General features: G+C 39.4%; 1 protein-coding gene across 1 annotated transcript; it reads left to right on the plus strand.

Moving 5' to 3' along the window:
* The first annotated feature begins 601 nt into the window (after positions 1–601).
* Positions 602–8,670, plus strand: XKR9 (XK related 9). Its single transcript, XM_027638918.1, has 3 exons — positions 602–705; positions 7,052–7,275; positions 7,729–8,670. The coding sequence occupies exons 1-3, from the start codon at positions 602–604 to the stop codon at positions 8,370–8,372; spliced, it is 972 nt and encodes a 323-aa protein (XP_027494719.1). The 3' UTR covers positions 8,373–8,670.
* The last annotated feature ends 2,163 nt before the right edge of the window (positions 8,671–10,833 follow it).

Raw genomic sequence — 10,833 nt, forward strand, 5'->3', positions numbered from 1 at the left:
AGCCTTTTGATAAGGTATATGTAATAAAACTGCTTGCTTTATAGTGCAGTACTATTGTAACTGATAAATATAAGTTTTCAAAGTGATGTTATGCACACTAAACAGCTGAGACAGCTGAAGTAAGAGGTAATTTTTGAACCTGAGAATCTAACCATATGTAGAAAAACAACCAAAATTCAATAGAGAAATGAATAGCTGCATATAAGAACACTTCCAGCAGTACTTCTGCAGGGACTGAGTTAATTGTGATAGGAATCTTTGCTTAGCTCTAAGGTAATTACCTTAACTCTAAGGTAATCCACAAAACTCTTGGACTTACCTGAACTCATACCCTTTCCTGAATGAATACCTCTTACCATGAATTTCTATAACTTTTGAATCTTCTTTCCCAGAATTAGCCCCGTCTTCTCTGAGTGGCTTATTATGTAGCAAACATTATTTTGCCCTTTGCACTGATAGTGTTTTCTACTTGATCTCCTGTTCTTTGTTGCACAAATGATATTTTCTCTTATGCTGCCACTTACACCTGGAAAACTTCCAAGATGATAGATATAAATTGCAAAGTTCTTTCAGCCACTCCTCACAATTCAGCAGGTTGGAAATGCATACTGTAAAGTATAAACTGATAACAGCAAGCTGGCATTTGTGCTTGTACCTTTGTGACCAGCTACTTCCTATTGTATGTGTTTTCTTTGGAATATCAAGGTACAACTCTCTCATGTCCTACCTCTTAGTCATCTGATTATGCAGTTAATTTAGACAATGAGTCTCTCAGGTCTAAGGATACAGTCAATGGATAAAAATAGATTCTGTCATGAGTCAGGTCATACTTGTCAAGATGAGCTTCTCCAGAAGGTCATTTGGGACAGGAACCTGAACTACAGATGAAAACGGGAGCCTCCCCAGTAAATATGTCTTGGCCAGTGAATTTAGGATGCTTGACTTGGGAAGATTACCAAATTATCTTTCTTCATTTCTTCCCTTCTTTCTTCGCTTCTTCCATTTCTCATATGCCTTTTATATTACTTGCTGCATCTTTGAACCAGGGAACTTAGACTCATAGAACAGTTTGATTTGGAAGGGATCTTCAAGATTGTCATAGTTTGAGATAGCCCCAAAATCCTCCATCCCCCTCCCACATCTCAACCTAATGTGAGATGGGTTTTTCCAGACAAAACACAACCAGACTCAGAATGGGGGAAAGGGAATATATTACAATGACTGTACAAATGAATACTATAACACATTATACACACAATCACAACTATCTCTACCATGACATATAGTATTTACAATGGATCAGATCTCTTCTCCCCTCCAAATAAAAGTCCAGGAGGGAAGAAGAACAGATCTCTTCCAGTCCCAAAGCAGGAGTCTCTTCTAAGGCAGCAGGTCTCCTCATCTCATGCATGCAGCAGCTGTGGCTGGCTTTCTGCCAGCACTCACGAGGGGAAAATCCAAGTTCCTCTCGGCCCCTTGACGCAGGCAAAGGGGTCTTCCGTGAGCTGCGTTCACCCCAGACAAAGGTCGCTATCACCACGGTCATATCACGAAGCACAGGGGGTCTTTGTGACGGTCTGGTATCTCCAGGAGATTCAAGCTCCTTGCAGGGCCTCTGTGCCCTGCCTCAGGCTGCCACCTTGGCAGCAGTGCAATGGGAGAGCCAAGGTCACCCCCTCTGCATTCCTCTCTGTCCCGGTCCAGCTTCCCGGGGCGCTCTGAGCTTCTCAGCTCTTCTCTCTCTCTCTCTCTCTCTCTGGTGCTGCATGTCCAAAACTGCTCTCCAAAATAGGAGTCCATCTCCCTCTTTTTTCTCAGAGGGATCAAAGGAGTTTGGGGGTTCTGGTATTAGTTCTTACCCCCAGAACTCTGTAGCTCTGCTGCTAGCTTCTACTGCTTCTCCGGTTCAGGTCTTATCAGTTGGCTTTTAGCCATAACCTCTGGATGCTGCCGCTTTTTCTTCTCTGTCTCTGCTCACTCACGATGGAAAACATCCCCCAGCTCACAGCTACAGACACATAGTCCAGCTTAACACTGTTCCAAGTCTCTGTAGCCCCCAACTGGGGCTGGGGGAGGGCAGAGGCCCCCCCCCAGAGGGCTCCTACCCTCTCCTCGTGGCTCCTACAACATGGCCACACCACCTACTGCCCCAAAACTACAACTCTTCTCTTCCGGTCTGGTTGTGGTATGTTTACATTTCTGCAGGAGCGCCCATTGGACAGGACTTCAAAACTTCTAGGGGTTTCCACCCCTTGGGGGTTACCACTTTTCTTAGCCTCTGGGGGGAAAACAAGATCCAAACCACTACAAGATGATCTCACTCCAACCTCCCTGCCATGGGCAGGGACACCTTCCACTAGACCAACCTGGCCTTGAACACTTCATGGGATGGGGCATCCACAACTTCTCTGGGCAACCTGTGCCAGTGCCTCACCACCCTCACAGGAAAGAGTTTCATTCCTAATATCTCATGCTAACCTACCATCTTTCAGTTTGAAGCCATTCTCCCTTGTTCTATCACTACATACCCTTGTACAGAGTCCCTCTCCAGCTTTCTTCTAGGCTCCCTTGAGGTACTGGTGACTTACAAGCTGGTACCCTTTAGCTACTGGAACTCTGTCATGTTTGTACAGTGCACAGCACAATGGGAATCAGTTTGTTTATCTTATCACACTGCCAATGCTAAGTAATAAATATGAAAATCATACATGTGTATACACTTATGTATATACATATATATATTAAAAAAAGGAAAATTAAATAAAAATATTACATATCTAATAAGGCTTTAGTTTCTTTTAATGAAAAGAATGTATACCTGCAACTGTATTTTATGTGAAATATTATTCTCTGCAAGGAGACCTAATTAAGTTGGTAAAGTATATATTAAATATGCTGACTACAATGTTTTCAACCTGACCAATTTAAGTGGTTCACACAGATGTTGGTAGAATTGAGAACAATCTGTGAGATAGCAGATAACAAAACAATAACACAGTCAGGGAATGTGGGAAAGCAGGACATTTCCCTAGAGCACCATATGAATTCTGGAGCCATCTGATGTGTAGCAGTTTGCAGCATCAGTCAAGGACACACCTGTTGGAGACTAAATTTTAGCAATTCCTAACCTTTGCTGTCAGAATAGAAGGCCATACAGGCAGAAGCTGTTGTGATACTGGCAGGTTCTATTGTGTCTCTTGATGCTTAAAGGTAGCATCAGGATGCCCTGATGTTATGAAAAGGAGCAGATAGAAGATTTTTTTGCATATTTGTAAAGATTAATTGTAAATCCATGAGGCATGAGAGTAAATGTGAGTGCTTTGCTGAGTCTGAGATTATTTAATTGCATGTTTTTAAAAGACAATGAGAAAAATTCAGAGCCAAGATAGATGATGTTCTGTTAATACCTGGTGCTGGGCTGCAGTGTGGGCCCTGCTCTGAGTTAGTACCAGCTGGCAGCAGTGAGCACACGTGTGGGAGGTGCATCCAGGTAAAGGAACTCCTCTGCATAGTGGCAGAGCTCTGGGAGGAAGTGAGTAGGCTGAGGAGTATCAGGGAGGGGCAGACAGATAAAATCACACCTGTTCCCTGAGACAGGCCCAACAGTCACAGGACATGACACGGACAATTCCCTATCCTCTCTCCACCTGGCTGAGCTCAGCGACTTAAGGCTACGGGGCAATGGCAACAAGTTCCTTCCCAGGTGTGTCTTCTCTGTGACTACCTTCGCAGGTGTCCTGCCACAACAGGTGTGAGGCTCTGCAAGTGGAACTGAGTAATAGCAAGGATGATAGTTCATCTAGCTTGGAGGTGTCACTGAGGTTACATTACCCTACACCCTGTGTCAAACTCATTGCTCTCCACAACTGAAAGCAGGCTGTAGTGAGGTGCAGGTGAATCTCTTCTCTCAAGTAACAAGTGATAGGACGAGAGGAAAGGAAACAGCCTCAACTTGCCCCTGGAAGGCTTAGATTGGAATTAGGAATTCACTGCAAGGTTTGACAAGCATTGAAGCAGACTGCCCAGGGAAGTGGTGATGTCACCAACCATGAAGGTATTTAAAAGACATGTAGATGTGGCACTTAGGGACATGGTTTGGTGGTGGACTTGGTAGTGTTAGAGCAATGGTTGGACTCGAAGGTCTTAAAGTCTTTTCTAATCTAAACTATTCTATGATTCTTTGTGTTTCATCACATTTTCTTAATATATATTTACTGACCTAAGTCCTGACTCAGTTGCATCAGTTTCGTGGATTTAATCCCAGTATTTTGATACTTAGAAGGTGAAGTTTAGTATGCAACAGAGAGTATTTTTCCTTTGATTAAGGATTTATATGATTTATATTATGCTGAATACTGTGACAGCATGACCAGAATTTAGACAGGACAATCATTATTGCCAGGCTGCTCACACCCTGCCTGTATGAACTTCTAAATGGCACCCAAATCTTCAACAGTGTAGTGTGATGAGATGGGATGTGTAGTGTAATGCTGGGATTGTGCTGCAAAGTCCTCACTGGAAATCTGAGAGGAAGCATGTAATATGGAAACATTGGCAAGGCAGCTTGCCTGTCACATGTGAAGGCTGTGAAGCTGTGAAGCAACAAAACCAAATAGCTGTCACCTCTGTGAATTCCCAGTCAGAGACAAAGCTTTCCTATTTTTACAGGAGATAAGGAGCAAATTTCATCCTTTACGAAATGGTGATGAAAATGTAGGAGCATCTCAAGAACAGAGAGATGGTGGAGCTGTGCTTCCATGATTTTTTATAACAAGTAGGAGCCCTATCATCTCTGTTCTCCACAAAGCAACACTGCAAAGGCAGAAACCTTTTTTCCCCTGTCAAAGCAAATATGATGTTTAAAACTGATAATTCTTTACCATTCACATATGATGACTCCAGTTATAAAGACGTTGTGGGTTTTTTGCTCTGTTGGCTTCCAAGTAGCTAATATACCTTGAATTAATGAAAAACATATTCTCTGTAATGAATTTAGAGGAAGAAAAAGTAAATTATAAACCTGCATTTGTCTGTATTACTGACATACCCATTTCACCTTCAGTTTAAGATGGACATCTACTTAAAATATATAACTAATCCAATACTTTCAGTTAATGTCTTTTTATTACAGTTGAAGTACCTTTTTGGAAAGACTTTTTATGGTTTATGAATATTGAAGCACAGAGCTTCTACAGCAATAGATATATTATAGGAAAATAGATTATAGGAATATAACTATGATAGGGTCAGAGCAGGCACAGGGTTTAGGTGAGCCATGGGCATGATAAAGGAGAAAATTTGAACCTGACCTACGGTTTAGTATGGACTGAACTTTGCCTTAGGCTGGGAATGCAGTTGTCCAACACTAGGCCTAAAAGTTGGCTATGAACCCTTCCTAAAATGTCCTTCTATTGCATGCCAAATGGGCAGATGACAATGGGAGTGTAAGCTCAAGATACTTTTAAATGATGAAAAATTTCTCACAGTGAACTACAGTAAGTGACAAAGGCACATGGAGCTCAGAGAACATCACTGTGCTTAATATATAAATAAAGAGCAATATAAATATTTTGACTTTTCTAGAAAAAACCAAATGTATTATATACAGTCAGGAGTATACTTCATGGTATACTATAGCATACCATCTTATAACAATGTAAACCTAGTATACCATGCTCAGAAGGAATGCACTTCAAAAAACTGACTAGTGATTTCAGGTGTGCATCCAGCTAAAATATTCCTTTTACAACATGCCCTGCATATCACCTGCCTTCTCAGCTGTGAGCTCTGCGGCTTGAAATTTGTGTAGCTGGTTTCCAGTTCTTGCTGCTTGGACAAAGACAGGCTCTGGTGAGTGAGTCCATGGACAACTAGCAGATCAGTCTACCCAATTGTTTTTTCTTGAAAACATTACAAACTTTCCAGATGTTTACATCTCAGATGAGAACCAGATGTTTTGGAGTACTAATTGTTTTATAAATGGAAAAAGCTATAGATGCCTTGCCAAACAGTTCAGTTCTTTACTTATGAGTGATTACTCAGAGAATACTAAGAAAAACATACAAAAACATAAAAGTAGAAAAGAGTTTCCTTTGGGAGTAAATAATGGATCTAGAGCCAGCTCATGGAATCAGGAGTCAGCCTGAATGGCAGGGATGCGGTCTATGAATCTCTGCAAGGAGAAGAGCAAAGGCTCTTCCTCTAAGGCTCTTTAATAGTAGCATAGCTGCTCCACACCTACTCCTACCAATGCTTCCATGTTGCAATTCTCATTTGTATGGTCAACATGCTTTAACATATCAGGGAATAAGTTATGAGTCCTCTAGCATGCACTTAACCAAGCACCTGCCAATCCCAGCTGTCTTGGTTGTAGCTGTGGAAGAACCCCTGATGCTGTCTCCCCTGTGGTCAAAGGATTTGGTCTTTAAAGGTGCTGAAGGTGTTAAACTTATAACCCCTGAAGGAGTCAGGAATTCTTCCTAGCTCCCTTTGTAAGCAGAAGGGGACTGTGATCCACTGCTGTATTCCTGAGTATTTAGAAAGTAACACTGTAGTGATTTTTTAAAAAAAAAAGTTTGTTATATGTTTGCAATTCATCAGGGATTATACTTGGGGCTTATGGTTCTAAACTACACTTACATAGATGTGGATGTTCAGAGCTGGATATTCACTAGTACTCTTAGAAAGATACAAAAAAAGTGAATGAGTATCCCAAAGAGGGACTGAGGAGAGATGCTAAGGGAATTTTCAGAAATGCAGTACTTTTAAACAAATAAGAACCTAACAAAACAAAGCTTGTAATCTTTATTCAGATAAGTCTGATTCTGTTAGTTTTTATATTGCACAGTATTGCTGGGCTTAAATGATTTTCTGATATCTCTGATACCAGACAGATATCAGAAAAAATTTTAGCTTAGTAGAAGATGCTAGATTACATTCAAAGATAAATATCAGTGGAAAATGAAATGGGAAAAGTTGTTGTTAGACTATATAATTTTGTTGGGTTGCTCTTCTAAAAACTGCTGTCTAATCAGTTTTCTTTTTTTATTAGGTATTGGTTTGCTTTGAAATATGGCTGCCAAGCTGCATTTAAACTAAAAAGCAGTGGGGATGCTTCAGAAACAGATCCTTCCAACTTCATTAAAAAACAAGCTATTGATGCAGTGACTGATATTAACATGCTCAGAGTGTTCAAGGCTTTTTTTGGGACCACACCACAACTTTTCGTCCAGATTTACATCCTCCTGCAACATGGCACAACTAATTGCTATCAATGTGAGTCTGTCTTTTTCCTTAATTTGCAAGTTGAGTATCTTACTTTAAAATATAACTCATGTGATTGGATAACATTTTAAACCTACCTTGGAAAACACACATTCCTCAGTATAATTACCTTCATTTAATTAGATTTTCTGTCTATTGGATGGTCCATTCTGCTAAATCGATGATAAGGAAGATTTCATTATAAAAAGTCACTTAGGCAATACCTTTAAGAACCATAGGCTGGGCAGGATAACACAGGCATACCAAACAGGTATCAGATGCCTAGATTTAGGTAACTAAAGTAAGACTTAAAATTAGGGTGACTTGTTCTGGAGCACAGAGTAAATATAAAATTGTGGTAAAGTGTTAAGAAGCATAAACTTGTCCAAAACTTCATTCAGATATTATAATGTAAAATAAGTATCTTCTTCTCTGGTTTAACATTTTTCCTTGTGTTTTGTCTAGATGCTGCCATTTTTATGTCTTTTTGTGGTATCTCCTTTTCAATGGTTGATTATCAGATGTCATTACGAAAATCTCTGCCTGACAAAGGTGAATTTCATGTGCCTTCCAAGTTCATGTATCTCTTCTATAAACTGCTTACCATCACTTCTTGGGTACTCAGTATTTCACTTATCACTCTACTGAGTGTTAGAATTTCTGTAATTCTGCTGATATTTCTTTGGATCTGTGGCTTCACTTGGACTTTGAAACAATGTACAACATTTTGGAAATCTAAGAAGATGGAATATCTGTACAGAACCGTAGTTGGAATAATTCTAATTTTTACATTTTTTAACATAAAGGAGAGAAGAATGAAAGTTTGCATTTCTATTTATTATGCTACTCACATTGTAGTAACTCTAGGTATTTTGTTTGTATATATGTTCTGGAAACCTTCCATTATCAAGGTAATACATTTGACAATTGTGATCATCTTAACTATTTTACATCTGGTGTTAGGTATTATTTTTCTTGTTGTTTATTATAAGCATTTTCATCCCACTACTTATTGCAGACCACAGGCATGTTTAGATGAAGTTGATGGAATGACAGGACAAAAAGATAGAGTGAAAACCAGCAGATTTCAAAATTTTTTAATGCCATGAATGGTATAGATCTTTTTTTGTGAAGACTTCAAAGCAAATACTTGCTGGACAATCTGTTTCTCTGTCTTGTTTCTTATGTATCATCACATAAGGGACCAGAGTTACTGACTTCGAATAACTATTTGTTTTCTGTGATGCTGTACAAAAACTGTAACATGAATATTCACCTGCTGGTGAAAGTTACTTTTGAAAAAGAAACAGTCTATCTATCCAACACATTCCACTGTTTTAGTTTTTTTCACAATGCAAATGTAACATAGGAAAAGCTAAAAGTTTATGAAATGAAACCTAGCATTAAAACCACATTCTATTCATTTATGTTGATTCTGTTAAAAATAAGGCTTGTTTTTTTTTCTTACTGGAAGAAAAGAGGAGTGCATTTGAAATAACTGAGGGCAGTGATCAGTTATCTGCTTTTCCCCATTAGTGTAAGAGCTGCAGTTCGTTTTTAGATGCACATAGTAACAAACTGTACTGCCTTCTCCCTAAACATCCCCTAGAGAAGAATAGCTTTGATTTATGGCTCAATCACTGTCTTGCAAGAAGGAAATTTGGGGAGATATTTTCAATCATTTTATCTTCTAGGTGTTTTAATGACTCCTTTGTTGTTTTTGTTCTTCTAATCTTTCACAGAATCTTCTGTATTTAGGGGTGATGCCAGCTTGTTCGGGGTTATAATAGCAGCCTGAGTGATTTATGGATGGTAACAGGAGTTTTGCATATAAAGGAAGAACTATCTTCCATAAAGCTTTTGTCCCCTTTGGGCTCTAAGATGCAACACTTTCAATGCTGGTTTCCACTGAAATAGGAGGCTGTGCAAGGTATGCAGTGGTGCAGATGTCTTTGTCACTGGAGAAAAGAGAAGAGAGGAGTGACTTCTGATAAATTGCACTCACAGGGACTGGGAAAAGATATAATAAGTATCTTGTCCATCAAGAATTTTTGGCAGAAGGCAGAGTGAAATTAGACAACGTTTCATTGAATGCTAAAACAAAGGAAGTAAGGTTGATAGTATCTTCAGAAATAAAATTTAAGGGGAAGTATTTCAGAGCTTCCATGTTTTAAATCTGTACTATGAAAATCTGGGGCTCTTTCTCTCCTGTTTTCACTGCCAGTAAGTCACATTTGCAGTTAAAGTGCCTACAGACAAAGGGAGGAAACAGGGTCTGAGAAAAAAAGACTAGAGATAAGAAAAACTGATAAACTGCACCAGGAACCAAATCTTTTAGTATTGTTGATTAACAGCAAACTTCCCTGAAACTTTGGGAGAATGGCTGATAATAAGGTCGATAGTTAGGGTGCTCAAGAGCCATGTCTTGTGCCTTTTGTATCAAGTTCATGGACTGCAGAATGCCTTTTTCTTGTTACTCTTCCAGCCTCACCAAATCTTATCGAAGTTTCTAAATGTGATTCTTTCCTGTTCCATGTCCACATTTTCTTTACCATTCCAACCACGTACATCTCCTTAATCCTAGTCAAGGAAATGAATTTCTGTGTGCATAGTTTGAACTGAATGGTCTGACTTTCTGAGACTACACATGAGAAAGTAGTGTAGTGAGAAGAGTTTGCTTCTAAAATCCCTCATTTCCACTTAGGGAGAACTAAATATGGGTCCAGAAGTTAAGACATAGAAAAGCACAGTCCCTGAGACTAAAGCAATAGTTTTTCTAAAATTAATATATAAAAGAGTATCTTCACTTCTCTCTACTCTGGAAAAGAAATTTCCAGATTTTCTTGCCGTGGAACATTCCTTCTTAGGTAAGAGGAAAAAGCCCAAGGCTCCACTCTACCTCATGCACCATGATTGCCCTAAATTCTGTCTCCTTTATTGCAGAGTATTTACTACCAGTGATGGTGTCCTTGGCAGCAAAATGCTAGCCTGGTTTTAGGCTGAATATACTTTTATTTTGCTATGAAAAAATAGGATCCTAAATAGTGAAGATGTTCCCTATATTGCTTCCCACACTTGTTTGTTTATCTAAAATCCTGAGAAGGGACTAGAGTAAGGAATGGTGGAAAATGGAGAATATTATCTCTGTCTTGAAGAAAACGACAACTTTTTGTCTACCCATTATTTCGAAGACCACCTCAAACTTTATACATTATCTGAGAAGCAGATCTCTGGGGAAATATGGGATCCTAAGAAGTCCTAGTGTGGGCGTTTCAACCCTGGAGCCTCCGGGTTGTCTGCCTGCTGACAGAAATCTGGAGCCTGAGTTGCTCTGGAGGAAGGTTAGTTTCTGGTGAAACAAAAGAATTTGTCCTGCTGATTTTTTTTTTCTCCTTTCAATGTACCGAGAAATTCCAAATAAAAGTATTTCATTGCCATCTCTGTGGCCAACTCCTAACACTCACTTTCTTTCACGAGAGAAAAGCTGAATATTATGCTGCCTTCTGTTCTTATGTCTCTTCGCTCCCTTTTCTGTACCACTAAGAGGAATATTATGCTGAAGTTGAGTTG

The sequence above is a fragment of the Corapipo altera genome, unplaced genomic scaffold, assembly GCF_003945725.1.
Source record: "Corapipo altera isolate COAL_440 unplaced genomic scaffold, ASM394572v1 49, whole genome shotgun sequence".
Lineage (NCBI taxonomy): Eukaryota > Metazoa > Chordata > Aves > Passeriformes > Pipridae > Corapipo > Corapipo altera.